This window comes from Tachyglossus aculeatus, unplaced genomic scaffold (assembly GCF_015852505.1).
Source record: "Tachyglossus aculeatus isolate mTacAcu1 unplaced genomic scaffold, mTacAcu1.pri SUPER_6_unloc_5, whole genome shotgun sequence".
NCBI lineage: Eukaryota > Metazoa > Chordata > Mammalia > Monotremata > Tachyglossidae > Tachyglossus > Tachyglossus aculeatus.
Window position 1 is genome coordinate 223,429 of NW_024044840.1, and position 18,602 is coordinate 242,030.

An 18,602-nucleotide genomic window follows, 5' to 3' on the forward strand; every position below is an offset into this window, starting at 1 on the left:
TGGGTGGCAGAGGCATCTATGTGAAAGTGTTGGTCAGCTCTATCTCTAACCCCTCCTTCAGAATAGATTCAAGTCTTCTTTCTCTTCTCTTTCCTGCACCTCTCATTCCCCCATAAACAAATGGCAGTCTCTTTAAACGAATGGTAAATGTTTGCTTTGAGTCAAAAGTGTCTCATCTCCTACCTGCTTTCTCACACTTTCCACTTTTTCCACAGACCATCTCTGGAGAAAAGCACACACAAGGAGGTGCTGAAACAACGACAGGGGCAGGAAGGGGAAGAAAGGGCAAGAAACATCCTGTTTCATACTGTAAACTCATTGTGGGCAGGAAACATGGCTACCAACTCTGTTATATTCTACTCTCCCAAACGCTTAGTACAGTGTTCTCACGTAGTAAGAACTCAATAAATACCTCTGATTGACTGGAGGAAAGGCAAGAGGAGAGGATAACTGGGGTCTTGGAGCTGGAGGGGAGGGAAGAAAGAGATGGAGGGGAGGGAAGAGAACTTAGGGATGAGCAACCCAAGGTGATAGAGATAGATGGGAGCAGGGGTGAAAGTGAAAAAAATGGTTTCTTACCACAACCACCTGACATTTAACAATGTCTTCAGCCTGAGAGATATAAACAGAAAGTGGTCACACAAGACCTCCATATTTTTGGCCTCTGGGGTCAGGAAAACCCTGGTGCCCTTTCAAATCTGGAGGGGGTCAGTAAAGTTCACTAGGCATACACCCAGAGATGGACTCTCAGATTTTTAGCACAAGGAATTGGACAAGAAAGATTAAGCCAAAACACCATTAAGAGTTTCATTTCAGACAACCCAGAGACAGGGTCAGCTGGAGGCCTGAAAGTCTTCTCAGGGCTCCCTAACTCATCCCAGAACAATAGAGGGAGCCCTGTAGAGTTGGGGCTGGTCACAAGGTGCCAAAAAAGGCTCTGGAATGAGTCATTCGTTCATACAGTCGTATTTATTGAGCGCTTACTGTGTGCAGAGCACTGTACTAAGCCTTGGAAAGTACAAGTCGGCAACATATAGAGAGGGTCCCTACCCAACAATGGGCTCACAGGCTAGAAGGGGGAGACAGACAACAAAACAAAACATGTAGACAGGTGTCAAAACTGTCAGAGTAAATAGAATTATAGCTATATGCACGTCTTTAATAAAATTAATAGAGTAGTAAATATGTACAAGTAAAATAGAATAATAAATAGTAATAATAATAGTAGCATTAATGAAGCACTTACTATGTGCAAAGCACTGTTCTATGTGCTTGGGAGGTAATAACGTGATCATGTTGTCCCACCTCACAGTCTTAATCCCAATTTTAGAGATGAGGTAACTGAGGCACAGAGAAGTTCAGGGACTTGCCCAAAGTCATGCAGCTGACATGTGGTGGAGCCAGGATTCGAACCCATGACCTCTGACTCCAAGGCCCGTGCTCTTTCCACTGAGCCACGCTGTTTCTATATCTGTACAAATATATACAAGTGCTGTGGGGAGGGGAAGGAGGTAGGGCGGGGGGCAGGGATGGGGAGGGGAGGAAGAGAGAAAAAAGGGTGTTCAGTCTGCGAAGGCCTCCTGGAGGAGGTGAGCTCTCAGTCGGGCTTTGAAGGGAGGAAGAGAGCTAGTTTGGCAGATGTATGGAGGGAGGGCATTCCAGACCAGGGGAAGGACATGGGCCGGGGGTCGACGGCGGGACAGATGTGAACACGGCACAGTGAGGAGGTGAGTGGCAGAAGAGAGGAGGGTTCGGGCTGGGCTGTAGAAGGAGAAATGGGAAGTGAGGTAGGAGGGGACAAAGTGATGGAGAGCCTTGAAGCCGAGATTGAGGAGTTTTTAGTTGATTCGTAGGTTGACAGGCAACCAACCACTGGATATTTTCGAGGTGGGGAGTGACATTCCCAGAGGGTTTCTGTACAAAGACAATCCGGGCAGCAGAATGAAGTATAGACTGAATCAGGGAGAGACAGGAGGATGGGAGATCAGAGAAGAGGCTGATGCAGCAATACTGTCGGGATAGGAAGAGAGATTGAACGAACAACGTAGTGGTTTGGATGGAGAGGAAAGGGAAGATCTTGCCGATGTTATGGATGTGAGACCGGCAGGTTTTGGTGATGTATTGGATGTGTGGGGTGAATGAAAGAGGGAGTCGAGGATGAAACCAAAATTTCGGGCTTGAGAGACGGGATGGATAAGAAAGTCACGCAGAGGAATGGGAGGTTTGGGAGGGAAGATAAGGAGTTCATTCTTGGACATATTGAGTTTTAGATGGCGGGCAGACATCCAGATGGAGATGTCCTGAACGCAGGAGGAGATACGAGCCTCGAGGGAGGGAGAGAGAACAGGGGTGCAGATGCAGATTTGGGTGTCATCAGCATAGAGATGATAGTTGAAGCCATGGGAGTGAATGAATTCACCAAGGGAGTGAGTATATATAGAGAAGAACAGAAGGGGACCAAGAACTGACCCTTGAGGAACCCCTACAGTAAGGGGATGGGACCGGGGTGGGGGGAAGGAGCCCACTAAGCAGACTGAGAATGAATGGCCAGAGGGATAAGAGGAGAACCAGGAGAGGAAGTAGTCTGTGAAACCAAGATTAGATAGCGTGTTGAGGAGAAGGGGCTGGTCCACAGTGTTGAAGGCAGCTGAGAGGTCGAGAAGGATTAGGATAGAGTAGGAGCCATTGGATCTAGCAAAGAGGAGGTCACTGGCAATCTGTGAGAGGGCAGTTTTGGTGGAGCATAGGGGACGGAGGCCAGATTGGAGGGGGTCGAGGAGAGAGTTGGCGTTGAGAAATTCGAGGCAGCGAGTGTAGATGACTCATTCTAGGAGTTTGGAAAGGAAGGGTAGGAGGGAGATAGGGTGATAACTAGAAGGGGCAGTTGGGTCCAGAGAGGGGTTTTTAGGAAGGGGGCAACGTGGGCATGTCTGAAGGCAGAGGGGAAGGAACCAGTGGAGAGTGAGTGGTTGAAAATGGAAGTTAAGTAGGGGATGAGGGAAGGGGCGAGAGTTTTCATATGATGAGAGGGAATGGTGTCTGAAGCACAGGTGGATAGAGTAGCATTTGAGAGGAGGGAGATCTCATCTGCAGATACTGCTGGGAAGGATGAGAGAGTAGCGGAGAGGGTTGAGAGCAGGGGGATGGGGATCTCAGACCTGATGGTGTTAATTTTCCTTAAGAAGTAGGAGTCACTGGAATGAGTCAGGGAAGGCGGCAACATCAGGACATCTTGTTCTGTTAAGTTGGTGATGATGGGGGGAATTCTAGTTCCACCTCTGTGACAAATGGCATTCAGTGTGGGGAAGGAAAGAGAGAAAAGAGACTCAAAAGAATCCTCTCCCCCAGGACACCGGAACTAGAGCTAGAAACTCCAATCTCCACCTCCTCATTTTTACAGTTTCCCAGAACCCCAGTTTCCCCTGTGATCTCTCTTGTGCATGGACTCATGCTCCTACCACAGTTTCCCCTGTGATCTCTCTTGTGTGTGGACTCTTGCCTCACTGAAAGCTTCAAACTTACCTATTGCCCATAGAGTTGAACAGGGGAAGTAGGTAAGCTGTGTGCCCTCACGGAAAAAGCATAGGCCTTGGAGTCGGAGGTCTCGAGTTCTAATCCTGAATCTGCCCATTGCTTGCTGGGTGACGTGGGCAGTCACTTGACTTCTCTGTACCTCAGTTTCCTCCACTGTAAAATGTGGATTCACTACCTGCTTTCCCTCTTACTTAGACTGTGAGTTCCATGAGAGACAAGGAATATGTCTGACCTAAGTGGCCTGTATCTACCCCCGTGCTTAGAATAATGTTTGACATGACATAAGCTCTTAAAAATGCCATAAAAAAGGCAGAGAGGCTGTCTACCGTAATTGTCCCCTTTTGTTGGGCTGCCCTTACTTTAAACTCATCATTTTCCAAGGACATGCTCCACTAGTACTGGATATGGGGCCCTGGCCAGGCTTAGAACAGCTTCACAGTGGCTTGTCCAGTCCAATTCTTGTGGGTTTTTTTTAAAGATCTAAGGCTATAAGGTGCATCCATTCAGCCTGACCAAGGCTTTTATGACCTCAGTGACCAACAGAGGGCAGGTGTGGTGGAGGTCCCAACTTTCACTTCTGAGGTAAGAGGCTTGTGCCTGGCTCCTAGTAGGAGCCATGTGGAACATTAGCTGAAGTTGTCTGGCAGACTGCGGGTGCTAGTTGAATGGAATATGTGTAGAATGAGTGGTGGGCAGGGAGAGATACTGACTTCCCTTCTAGGTCCTCCTCCCTCAGGTGTAGGGTGAGGTCACATTTCTGGGCATGGGCTCTAGCTTGGCTGTATAGTGCATCAGATAGAGACGGGCTCAACAAATACTATTACTACTACTATTACTACTGCCTACAACTATTACTATTAATTATGATATTTGTTAAGGGGTTACCATATGTAAAATGCTGTTTGACACAAAGTGACTATGTAAAACAATGTTTGATACAAAGCACTGGAATAGATACAAGTTAATCAGATCAGAAATAGTTCCTTTCCCATGTGCAGCTAACAGTCTAACAACTTCTACTACTACTACTACTACTACTACTACTACTACTACTACTACTACTACTACTACTACTACCTACTACTACCTCCTACTGCTACAACAAGGGCAAAAGGGGTCTGAGAAGACAGTGACCAGAATAGGAAGAACAAAATTGTCTTCTTACATGGCAGAGAGATAATGGGACAGAGAAGAGTGGGAGAGTGAGGCAGCAAAGGTTTGGGTCATAGTGGTGGCTTGAGACAGTTGGATCTGAGAAGAGCTAGGCCTTGCAGACTCAGGGAGAGATTTATTAGATGCCCGGGTGAGAGGATGAAATTTTATAGGGGAGAGGAACTAACGACTGAAAATATGAAGGGGGTAGGGGGAGACCGATGACCTTTTAATCCTCTTGGGAAGACTGTAAACTCATTGTAGGTATGAGATAGTTTCCATCAATGTTATTCTATTGTGCTCTCCCAAGGGCTTAGCACAATGCTCTGTATACAGTAAGTGGTCAATAAATATTCACTTAGAACAGTGTTTTGCACATAGTAAGTGCTCAATAAATACAATTGAAAGAATGAATACCATTGACTGACTGATTGAAAGACAGGGAGATCTGTAAGCAACAGCCCAATCCTTGCACCCAGAAATTCCCCCAGCCCTCTGTACCGCCGTTTCACTCAGGGTAGTAATAATAATGTCAATAATAATAATAATAATAACAAATAATGCATTTTTTAAGCACCTACTAGGTGCCAGGAACTGTACTAAGTGTTGGGGGGAATACAAGCAATTTGGACTGGACACAATCCCTGCCACACATGGGGCTCACAGTCTTAATCCCCATTTTACAGATGAAGTAACCAAGGTCCAGAGAAGTGAGATGACTTGCCCAAGGCCCACAGCAGACAAGTAGCACAGCCAGGATTAGAACCTATGACCTTTGGACTCCCATTCCTATGCTCTATCCACTACACCACGTTACTTCTCCAAGGTTCAGGGGCTGTTACCTGTCTAGTTCAGATGCATAGTTCAGATGCATTTTCGCACACCCACATACTTCTTCCATGAACACACATCTGGAGAATCCGACTCAGCATCGCTGGCCCCAAAGCTGCTCCTTAATTAAAAGAGTTGATTGGGCAGAGACACAGAGAATCTCCCAAATAGCCCAGGGTTTAACTGTTTTGGCACATGTTTCAAGAAAAAAAAGTAATTCCTCTGAAGGAAGGAGAGAGAATCCTAAGCATTATAATAGAGCTGTGAACTTCTCTGGGATGCCCTTTAAATATCTGTCTGAAGCTTGAAGAGAAACCTGTGTAGTTGTAGACTGGAAAGAGGGATGAAGAGGCATTAAAAAACAGTTTCCTCCTAGTGGTCTTTCCTATTTTCCACAGCTACAGGTTTGCAAAGAGGAAGGTCGGTGAGCTGTCCTCACCATTAAGGCATTAAGATTTCAGTCCTCTGACAGAGTACACGGTCACACGGCCTTTGTGAACTGAACATGGTAGGCCAGTTGCCAACTGAGCTTGATTATCCTGAGAAGTTTTACCTAAATGATTCACTTGTTTTGTGGCCACATATCCAACCTGTCTACCACAAAAGTACACAATGTCCTTCATCTCAAAAGCAGCTTTATCATGTGAAGATCTAAGACCAGGGATGGTAAAACCCTAAATTCGCCAAAGAGCATCAAGATCCACAACGGCAACTCAAGGTAAGGATTCTTGCCTCACTGGCTTTTACAGTTTATTCCTAAATTTCTTTTTATTTATTTCATCTAAAACCATTTACCTAAAAAGAATACTTTTTTACTATTTTCTCCGATATTCTGGCAATGTCCCTGATTCTCAAAAATATGCTTACCAATACTACAGATAATGCCATGACTCTGCACAAATTTTTATAGTCTCGTTGTAAAGGCCATATAAGTGTGGGACATCACAAAACAACTGATTGTGGAGAGATAGTCACTAGGTCACCTAAATTTGTTTTTATTGTTTTTATGGTATTTGTTAAGTGCTTAGAATGCACCATGCACTGTTCTAAAGGCTGGGGTAGATGTTCACCATGTTCCTCACGAAGCTCACAATCTTAATCCCCATTTTACAGATGGGGTAACTGAGGCCCAGAGAAGTTAAGTGGCTTGTCCAAGGTCACAACAGCAGAAAGGTGGCAGAGCTCAGATTAAAACTCAAGTCCTTCTGACTCACAGGCCTGTGCTTTTTCCAACAGAAAAAACTGCTTCACAATATTACTAAGCAATATTATTGTCTAAGAATTCATTTTTGATCAAAAATTTCAAAGATGTCTTGTGGTATCTGCTTGAAATGTGAGAATAATAGTTTGGATGGAAATCCTGTGGTGAGAGATGTACATTGGTGTTCACTGATACACACTGATTAAAAGAGAATGTTTAGAAACCAGTATTTGAGTACAGGCCTGAAGTGATGTAAGGATCAGTCCAGTGTGCTAAAATGTTCCATTAACCAAGAGGTGATATAGAAAGTTGGGAGAAAGTATATAAGTGAAAACAAAGAGGTAGAATTCATTCTACTTGATGAAATCTAGCAAAAACCGAAATCTGATTATGAGAGTTGGTCATGTTAGGCTATCAAGATCTGACATTCATTTACATCAAACCTTTCCTACTTGAGTTATTTTTTCAGTGATGGCCTGACTGCCGACACAAACTCATCATCCCTCAAATAAACTCATTTTGAAGGCACATCTCCAAGTGGCCTTGCCCAACTAAGCCCTCATTTCTTAATAGTAATAGGAAGAAGAGGAGGAGGAGGGGAGGAAGAGGGGAGGAGGATAAAGGCGAGAAGAAGAAGGAGTAGTAGTAACATTCATTGAGTACCCACTGGGAGTAAAGGACTGTACTTAGCACCTGGAAAACAGAAAATAAAGACATGACACTTCTGTACATATCTTTAAATTATATATTATAAATTATTTATTTATACTAATGTCTGTCTCCCCTTCTAGACTGTAATCTCACTGTGGGCAGGGAACATGTCTGCCAACTGTTGAATTGTACTCTCCCAAGTGCTAAGTACAATGCTCTGCACATAGTAAGTACTCAATAAATGCCATTGATGATTATGGTGATTAAGGGACCAGTGGAGATGTCTTGGAGGCAAGAGGGATGTGGAATTGCAGGTTAAATATGAGTGGTAGGGCTAGGGAAGTAGATTTGTGAGTTCATTCATTCATTCACTTGTATTTGTTGAGCGCTTACTAGCATAGCACTGTACTAATCACTTGGGAGAGTACAATATAACAACAGACATATTCCCTGCCCGCAATGCACTCACAGTCTAGAGGGGAAGACAGGCATTAATATACATACATAAATATATAATGACAGATATATTCATATGTGCTGTGGGGAGTTTTCCATGTGGAAGTGGTAGCTAGAACTATGAAAGTGGGTAAGCACCAAGACATTTTGGGCGTAGATCCAGAGGGGACATATATCAGAGTTTTATGAAACATGCATAGCTGAGAGAGGAGAGATGAAATAGTCTGACATAGAATACCAGAAATTGGAGCGACTCTGGCTAGGAGAGGTGTTAAGATTTCTTGTCTGATGCTTTTTCCTCATGCTGGTGAAATCGATTAGCCTCAGAAAGTAAATCTGTGAACCCAAAGCTAAAGCTAGATTATTGACAACGAGAAATTTTGCTGAACTTTTATCTTTATTGGTCTTAAAAGCTTCAAAAGCTTTGTAAAATATATTGCATTTAATTATATTGTTTTATCTGCTTTCTGAACATCTCTCCGTGTCTTTGAATTCTGGTACTTTATGGCTCTGTGGCCCTGACCCCATCTCTGCTCGTCTGATTTTCGGTTTTTGCCTTTCTGACTCCCTCTGCTTCTCCATTTATGACTCTCCCTCTGTTTCCCTGTTTGTGCGTGCTTTCAGTGGCTGTGTGAGGCTTTTGGGAGGTTTCTTCTCACTTCCTTAGAAATCCCCGATCCATCAACCCCTCATTTCTGCCCACTGCTGTCACAGTGTAGTGGATAGAACATGGGCATGGGAGTCAGAAGGCACCACCACTTGTCTGCTGTGCGACTTTGGACAAGCCACTTAGCTTCTCTGTGCCTCAGTTACCTCATCTGATCCTAATGTTTAGGGACTTCGTAAAATTCCTTTCTTTTCCCTATATAACCATAACTTTCCCTCTAGTGCAACCAATTATTCATTCTGCCTTGTTCACAAACTAGTTCAAATCCTTCTTAAAGCTCCCAACACTCTGTGCCTGCACAATTTCCTTTGCTCACCAGGTGCTCACCAATCGCTGCATGAAGAGGTATTTCCTTTGAATTATTTGAAACCTAGCACCTTCATGCTTTAATTGTTCTCCCCACATCCTGGGGTTGGGGGATTTAGTGAACCCCAAGGAGAAGAGCAATGAGAAGTAATGTGACCTAATGGAAAGAGAGTGGGAGTCAGGAGATCTGTGTTCTAATTCTGATTTTGCCATGTTTTCTTATGGTATTCATTAAACGCTTACTGTTTGCCAGGCACTGTACTGAGTGGTGGTGTATTTGCAGGCTAATCAGGTTAGACACAGTTCTTGTTCCACCTGGGCCTCACAGTCTTAATCCCCATTTTATAGATGAGGTAACTGAGGCACAGAGCAGTGCAGGGTCATTCAGCCCAAGGTCATTCAGCAGATAAGAGGCAGAACTGGTATTAGAACTCAGGTCCTTCTGACTCCAAGGCCCATGTTCTATCCACTAAGTCACAATGCTTTTCATTTCTGCTGTTCTCCCTTCCTTTTAGGCTGTGAGACCCATCTGGAATAGAGGCTGTGTCTCGTCTAATTATCCTGTATCTATTCCAGGGCTTAGCACAGTGTGAGGCACTTAACTATTATTATTATTATCATTATTATTAAGTCATGCAGTTTTCCTGTTTGGTTGGTGTTAGATTTGCAACTCAAGATAAATCTTCACGAGTTTTTTTCAAGGTCTGGGAAATATTAGTCATAGAGTCCATTTCTGGAGTCATAACTGCATTAATCAACTGGCAGTTAAGAGAACAGACAATTGGGAAGTTTGTTATCTATGGAAAGGATGCTGATGTGAAGGCTACTGAATGTTGTGCAGTTGACTGTATTTCACATTTCGTCCAGGGAGGTCCTGATTTTGGATGCTTCTTAGCAGCCCCGTTTAGTTGTTGAAAGTTATTAGCAAATCCTAGTAGTAACTGCAAGACTTCAAGCTGGAGTGGGTTATTTTTCAACAGCATTTAGCTCCAAATTGCATGTTTTGGGGAGGAAAAAGACCCAGGAGTCCCTTCCCTACTGTCTTGATCCAGAGAGGAAGACCAGATAAAAATGGATGGGCTCCCACTCTAAATCCCGTGATTCTGGGAGGGGGTGGCTTAAGGGCACACTTTGTTGAATTCACAGTCCCTGAGACTTTGAAAAGAAACTAAATTCAAGGGCGTGAGCGTTGATCTGGATTCTAGTGATTTGAATGTAATCCCCACTTTCAATATTGGTCCACTGGACATTGGGGAGAAACAATTATCTCAATGTTCCTGTGTGAAATTGACCCTAGCCCTAACAACGGTACTTGGCATATAGTGAACCCTTAATAAATACCATAATTAACCAGCTGGGAATGCTAAAACCACTCTTGAGGACAGTTTATGGAAAATTGAGCTGCAGTGGTTGAAGTAAAAACTCCTCACAATTGGCTTCAAAGCTCTCCATCGCCTTGCCCTCTCTTTTATCACCTACCTTCTCTCCTTCTAAATCCCAGCCTTCACACTCCGCTCCTCTGTTGCTAACCTTCACACTATGACTCCATCTCCCCTGTCCTGCCGTCGACCCCTTGTCCTCGTCCTACCTCTGGCCTGGAATGCCCTCCCTCCTCAAATCCACCAATCACTCTTCCTCCCTTCAAAGACCTACCAAAGGCTCACCTGCTCCAAGATGCCTTCCCAGACTAAGCAACCCTGTTCCTCAGTGCCCCCTCCCTTCCACATCACCTTGACTTACTCCCTTTGCCCATCCCCCCTTCTTGCCCCACAGCACTTATGTATATATGCATAGATTTGTACATCTATAACTCTATTTATTTATATTGATGCCTGCTTACTTCCTTTGATGTGAATATATCTATAATTCTATTTATTTATAATTGATGCCTGTTCACTTTTTTGATGTCTGCCTCCCCCCTTCTGGACTGTAAGCCTGATGTGGTCAGGGACCTGACTACTTGTTTTGTCACCTGTCTGTTTGTTTTGTCACCTGTATACTCATTTTGTTTTGTTGTCTGTCTCCCCCTTCTAGACTGTGAGCCCATTGTTGCGTAGGGCCCGCCACTATATGTTGCCGATTTGTACTTCCCAAGCGCTTAGTACAGTGCTCTGCACACAGTAAGTGCTCAACAAATACAATTGAATGAATGGATGAATTTTCTCTCATTACTGCTGAATTGTACTTTCCAAGAGCTTAGTACAGTGCTCTGCACACAGCAAGAGCTCAAGAAATTCGATTGAATGAATGAATGAATGTAAGTGTTTTGAGCTCATTTATGAAGCATTATTTAATCATCTCAAGACAAACGTAACAAGTGTCATCGTTCCCTTTACCGAATCTGTACTTATTGCCTACCTTAAGTTGATGGAGAATGAAAGCAATGTAACAGAATTCATTCTGTTGGGACTCACACAGGATCCAAGGACGCAGACTATCAGCTCTGTTGTGTTTTTATTCCTCTACATCATCACCGTGGTGGGAAATCTCATCATTGTGGTAACCGTAGCATCCAGTAAGACTCTGGATTCCTCCATGTATTTCCTTCTGGCTCACTTATCATTCATCGAACTCTGCTATTCCTCAGTCAACACACCTAAATTAATTGTCGACTTCCTCTCTGAGAAGAAAATCATCTACTTCAAAGGCTGTATGACCCAGGTCTTTGGAGAGCATTTTCTTGGCGGGACTGAGGTAATTCTCCTCACGGTGATGGCCTATGACCGTTATGTGGCGATATGTAAACCGTTGCACTACACAGCCATCATGAGCAGACATCTCTGTAACTCACTGGTGGCCGTGGCCTGGGCTGGAGGTTTCCTTCATGCCACAGTACAGATTCTCTTCATGGCTCACTTACCATTCTGTGGCCCCAATGTCATCGACCACTTCATGTGTGATTTATACCCCTTGCTGAAACTGGTCTGCTCCGATACTCAAACCTTGCGCCTGCTGGTTGCTGTTAACAGTGGTGGCATGAGCGTGTTAATCTTTGTCCTGTTAATGATTTCGTATGCCTTCATCTTGCACTCACTGAAGACCAACAGTGCCGTGGGTAGGCTCAAAGCTCTCTCCACCTGTGCCTCCCAATTCACCATTGTTGTCATCTTCTTTATTCCATGCATCTTTGAATATTTGCAGCTCACAACAACCTCATCCATTGATAAGGCTGTTGCAGTATTTTATACTATGATAACCCCCATGCTAAATCCCTTCATCTACACGTTGAGAAATGCAGAGATGATAAATGCCATTAGAAAGTCAGTGAGCAAAACAGTGACTTGTGCCCATGAATAAATGAAAACTTAGGAAAAGGGTTATTAATATAAACGAGGAAATCATCTGCAGAATGTTTTTGCCCCCATTTTTGGAGACCACACACTGTATTGATCAAGGGAAACTTAGTCGAGGGTTTTCATAGATTTTAGGTCAGAGGTCAAATGAACATCATTTCCCCATTAACTTCGAAATCTTCCAGTTTTAGATGTTGTTTTTCCACCATTCTCTGGCTACTTGTCATTCATTTATAGCCATTCCTCGTTGCTCCCCGTGGTTTCGGGGGCAACGCTTGGGTTCTTACCCTCTCCGGGTCTTCGGACGTCTCCGGACGCGGCCCGCGCATTCATACCAGGAAGAGTCAGCCAGAGGTTCAAAGCTTGGTTGCCGTTTATTTGCTATCAGCGGTTACATGGTTGAAAGAGAGAGAGAGCGAGAGAGAGAGAGAGGGAGAGAGAGAGAGAGGGAGAGAGCGCGCGCATGCGAGAGAGAGCCCCCCCCTTGTCTTGTTCGTCTCTTATACCCCCCATTGCCCGGGGGCAGGGTTTTCTCGGGGGATGGCGTATCGAGGCTTTGACCGCCCTCCAGCCACTAGTCTAACAACAGCTCTGTCCAGTCACGAAGGGTTTGCTCTGGCTCGCCCCCAGCCACCCATTGCCAACCATCGCTGGCTGCGGATATGGCCTTGAGGTTGCCTCCGAGCCTTGCAGGTGCAAGCTTGTTTTTCTTGCCCTGGTCTCTTTATCTCCTGTTGTTGAGTCTGTTTGGCCTTGAGCCGTTGGGTACGGTTTGTGTGCACATACTGCCTGTCTCATCGCCTTCCCCTGCTCCCTACGATTCCTAATTTCATTCATTGCATTCATTCAATCGTATTTATTGAGTGCTTACTGTGTGCAGAAAACTGTACTAAGTTGGCAACATATAGAGATGGTCCCTACCCAACAGCAGACTCACAGTCTAGAAGGGGAAGACAGACAACACAACAAAACATATTAACAAAATAAAATAAATAGAAAAGTAAATATGTACGAGTAAAATAGAGTAGTAAATATGTACAAACATATATACAGGTGCTGTGGGTAGGGGTAGGAGGTAAGGCGGTGGATAAGGAGGGAGAGGAGGGGGAGAGGAAGGAGGGGGCTCAGTCTGGGAAGGCCTCCTGGAGGAGCTCTCAGTAGGGCTTTGAAAGGAGGAAGAGAGCTAGCTTGGCGGATGTGCAGAGGGAGGGCACTCCAGGCCAGGGGGAGGATGTGGCCCAGGGGCCGATGGCGGGACAGGTGACAAAGAGGCACAATGAGGAGGTCGGTGGCAGAGGACCAGAGGGTGTGGGCTGGGCTTTAGAAGGATGGAAGGGTGGTGAGGTAGAAGGGGGCGAGGTGATGGAGAGCCTTGAAGCCGAGAGTGAGGAGTTTTTGCCTGATGCGTAGGTTGATTGGTAGCCACTGGAGACTTTTGAGGAGGGGAGTAACATGCCCAGAACGTTTCTGCACAAAGATGATCCGGGCAGCAGCGTGAAGTATAGATTCAAGTTGGGAGAGACAGGAGGATGGGAGATCAGAGAGGAGGCTGATGCAGCAATCCAGTCGGGATAGGATGAGAGATTGAACCAGCAGGGTAGCAGTTTGGATGGAGAGGAAATGGTGGATCTTGGCGATGTTGTGGAGGTGAGACCGGTAGGTTTTGGTGATGGATTGGATATGAGGGGTGAACGAGAGAGCAGAGTCGAGGGTGACACCAAGGTTGCGGGCTTGTGAGACGGGAAGGATGGTAGTGCCATCAACAGTGATGGGAAAGTCAGGGAGAGGGCAGGGTTTGGGAGGGAAGATAAGGAAGTAGAGAGAATAAAGGTGAGGTGTTTCATTAAAGAATAGGGAGGGGCATGGTCTAATGGAAAGAGCATAGGTCTGGGAGCCAGAGGAAGTGGATTCTAATGCCGGCTCTGCCAGTGGCCTGTTTTATAACCTTGGGCAAGTCACTTCACGTCTCTGTTGCCTCATCTGTAAATTGGGGGTGAAATATCTCTTCTCCCTCCTAATTAGGCTCTAAACCCCATGTGACCATGGGACCATTTCCTAATTGATTAGCTTGTGTCTACCCCAGCACTTAGTACAATAGCTGACTCAGAGTAAGCACTTTAATTATAATAATAATAATAATAATAATAATAATAATAATAATAATAATAATAATAATAATAATTAATGAACATTGTGAGAACTACTATGACAAAGTATTTATTGAGCACCCATTGAGTGCACTCCACTAAACACAGTTCCCTTTACTAATTTTTTGGGATAGGAAAATGTAAAGAAGCCATGCCTTCCCTGCCCACTGGTACCATGCATTCTAATTCAATGAGAAATGCGTATTAATTTGGAGTTGGTTTTGCCCTGCTGTCTTGCCTTATGCTTTTGAGTCATCTCTAACCTACAGAGACTCCATGGACACCTCTCTCCCAGATTGCCCCTGCTCCATCTGCAATTGTTCTGGCAATAAATCCATAGAGCTTTCTTGGTAAAAATTCAGAAGTGGTCTACCATTGTCTTCTTCCTCGCAGTAAACGAGTCTCTGCTCTTGACTCTCTTGCATGTGCCGCTGCTGCCCAGCACAAGTGAGTTTTGAATTGCAACAGGTTGCTTTCCACTCACTAGCCTCTGCCCAAGCTAGGAATAGAATGGGTATGTTTCTGCTTGACTCTCCCTCCCAAAGCCGAGATTGGTAGAGTACTGGAAATTCTCCATATGCGATCCTGAGAGGGTGCTTTACCCTATAGCTCTAGTGAATACTGGGTCAGAGAAATACTACTGAATCAATCAATAGTATTTACTGAATGCTTACTGTGTGCAGAATACTGAATTAAGAATGTAGGAAAGGACAATACAACAGAATTGGTATACATGATCCCTGCCTACAAGGACCTTATAGTCTATGAAGGGAGACAAACATTACATTTGTAGATAAGGTCACTGAGGCACAGAGAAGTTAAGTGACTTGCCCAAGGTCACGCAGGAGACATATGACAGAGCCAAGATTGTAACTCAGATCCTCTGATTTTCAGGCTTGAGCTTTTACTAAGGACCACTTTTCTAGGAACCTCTTGTCAGCAAATTGCTGTGGATTAGCAATTCATTTGAAAATCAAGGTTATTTATCACCCTATGCACAAACAAGAATCTTCAACAGTGACACAGACCTAAATACTGGCACTCTTTTCTTACATCCTTATATGATGCAAAAATAGAAAACAGAATCAAGGCCATTAATGCTTCCTTTTAGAGAGTGGGAGCCTATGTGACATCCACATCCAAATGAATCTGAAAGTGGAGGGAGCAATTAAAACGGAGCATTTATATTACACAAACTAGAGAAACCACATGGTTTACACATGGCTTACACATGGAAAAAAACATGGGGATGGGAGTTAGGGGACCTGGGTTCTAATCCCAGCTCCGCCTCTTGCCTGCTGTGTGGCCTTGGTCAAATCACTTAACTTTCCTGTGCCTCTATTCCCTCAAGTTCAAATAGGGATTCAATGCCTGATCTCCCACGTACTTTGACTGTGTACCCCATTTGGGACAGAGACTGTCTAATCTGATAAAGGTCTACACCAGTGCTTAGAACAGTATAAGACACCTAATACATGCTTAACAAATACCATAATGAACAGATGCCACATGTGACTTCTAGAGAAATTCCAACAACCCTGCCTATGAACAATACTTAGTATCCAATGACTAGAGATGGTCACAAACAAAATGGTGCGGAAAAACAGGCAATCCATCGGCATCAAAGTATCACCACACCCCCAAGCGTTTACTACATTGCTTCTTATGTAAACACTTGATAAATACCACTGAGTGACTGATTGATCAAAGCGATTCTGGTCCCTTTTTTTTTTTCACTGGGTGGGACGCTGTAGGAAAATGGATGACTCAAGAAAGCCAAACAGCTGCTCTTCGGGGAGCTGCAATTGGGTAACAATAAGCTGGGTGGGCAACAGAATCATTCAAATGATTAATCGATCAATCAGAAACAGAGATGCTTTCAAGATCAAGTGAAACAAAACCCCAAATAATGTGGCATAGTGTCTATCACCTGGGAGACAGCAGAAGCTGGCAGTTCAGCCTGGCATGCATTAGTTAGAAATAGAGTTCTTGTGTTCTGGCATCACTTCTACCAACTCTATTATGTTGTACTTTCCCAGCAGCATGACTTAATGGAAAGAACACGGTCTTGGGAGTGAGAGGACATGTGTTCTAATCCTAGCTCTGCCACTTGCCTGCTGTATGACCTTGGGCAAGTCACAACTTCTCTGTTCCTCAGTTCCCTTATCCGTTAAATGGGAATTAAGACTGTGAGCTCCATGTGGGACAACCTGATTACTTGTATCTACCCCAGTGCTTAGAACAGTGACTGGCACATAGTAAATGCTTAACAAATATTATAATTATTATTTAAGTGCCTAATACATGGTATTGATTCACGGGTTAAAACTGGGGATGATAAATGCAATAGTGTAGCAAAGGGCCTGGGAGTCAGAGGCAACACGGACTGTTTGCAACCTGACAGCCTTGTATCTACCCCAGTGCTTAGATCAGTGCCTGACTCGTAGTAAGCACTTTACAAATATCGAAAAAGGGGGATAGGAAGCATCTTTCTATGCCAACAGTGTGGAAGGAATTGTTAGTCACACTTATGTAGCCAAATAAAAATCTCAATATTGGCATCCTTAAACCCAAAAGATGAGTAGATATAAATTCCTAATGTCTTCAGCCATTCTGCAGCATATCCTTGAACTTCATGATTTGTTTTCTTGACATCCTATCTCTACTAAATGTCTCCTTCTACACTCATTTCACCTCCAAATTAATTGGAAATGTAGCTATGACTTGCTTCCAGAAAGAAAACTCTGGTCGTGATTGATCCTATTGCCAAACATGGTGTTAATTTCCTAAGGCCAAATGGATCTCTCTCCTGTTTAGCTTTTACAAATAGTCTTTTTTTTATTATTTTGTGCCTTTTTCTGTTAATTCTATACCCAGGAATTATCCTAGACAGGGCAGTGATACATAGAAAATTTAAATCCAATTCAATTTTTTTGAATGCAATGCTACAACAATGATAATGGCTTACTAAAATCGTCTTAATTCTAGCTACTACACTCTCCATAATCCTAATTAGCATTTCATGTTTAGGAAATTGGAATTTTAATAACTAAAGCATACATTTCCCTTATATTAAAAGAGATCAATGACCACTTTTAACCAAGCTCTCAGTATTTCCTAACCCACAGTCATTGTTGATATTTTTGATACATTTCACAAATAATAATAATGACAATGGTATTTGTTAAGAGTTTACTATGTGCCAGGTACTGTATTTAGTGCTGGGGTAGATACAAGCAAACCAGGTTGAACACAATCCCTGTCCCTCATAGGACTCACATTCCCAATCCCCATTTTACAGATGAGGTAACTGAGGCACAGAGAAGTTGAGAATTACCCAAGTTCACACAGCAAACAAGCGGTGGAGCCGGGATTAGAACCCATGATCTTCGGGCTCCCGGGCCTTGCTTTATCCACTATGCAGGCTGCTAGAATATATCATGTATGTATATCTGAAAATTTAACAGTTTTAATTGTGCAGTGATGATACAGTATTATTCGTTTTTGACCAATTGTAAATAAGAGGAGCTCTGTTTTCATTTGATCTTAGTCATTGTCATTGTCTCAACTTTAGGTTCTGTTGTACTCTACCAAGGGCTTAGTCCAGTGCTCTTCAAATAGTAAGTGCTCAGTAAATACCATTGACTGATTTAGGTTCTTGTGCTCCTGATACCTTTCTGCTCCACATTATTACATGGATATTGTTGTACTGTGTCTTAGCTTTTGGCCACCAGTTAATAATTTGGTTTCTCTCTTGGTATACTGTAGTGGCAATGCTCTTTCACTCAATACCTTATGACTCCTGTGGTATTTATCCTCTTTGTAAGGTCTTAAATGTCTTGTTTCTTGTGTCAGATAGGAAATGTACTTGCCAGAATAGCCAAATATTTCATCACTACTCGTTACTCTTACTTCTCTTTTGTGAGACTTTTTCACTTGTATTCCTTTTTGATTAATTTTAATACCAACACTCAGCAAATTGAAATTCCCTTTGAGCTAAAATGCATTTATTTTTTATTCAGTTTTGCATCTATATGATGAGTTTTATTCAGTGTTTTTCAGTAATTCAATTCTGGGGACATGGAGTTCTCCACAGAAACATAAAGCATTTGGATCAACATGAAAAACAACCTTTTGACATTGTCCTTAAGTAATCCTGCCAAGTGACTCATTTTTCAATAAATCCCCAACTGTTCCACCAACAATATTAAATATCTCTCTCTGCTGAGGGAGCCGAGCTATTTCAAAACAATTTCTTGACAAGCAATATTTGAAGAACAGACAGAGTTAGTCATTTAGGAGTTTTATTGCTCATTGAAGAATATGCTTTATAGGAATGTCTGTTTCTCTGGAGACAAGAGGGA

At 43.5% G+C, this 18,602-nt stretch overlaps 1 protein-coding gene across 1 annotated transcript; it reads left to right on the forward strand.

Moving 5' to 3' along the window:
- Positions 1–11,165: 11,165 nt before the first annotated feature.
- LOC119922121 (olfactory receptor 4C12-like) lies at positions 11,166–18,392 on the forward strand. The gene is made up of 3 exons (XM_038742137.1): positions 11,166–12,062; positions 18,094–18,159; positions 18,261–18,392. The coding sequence occupies exons 1-3, from the start codon at positions 11,166–11,168 to the stop codon at positions 18,390–18,392; spliced, it is 1,095 nt and encodes a 364-aa protein (XP_038598065.1).
- Positions 18,393–18,602: the final 210 nt, after the last annotated feature.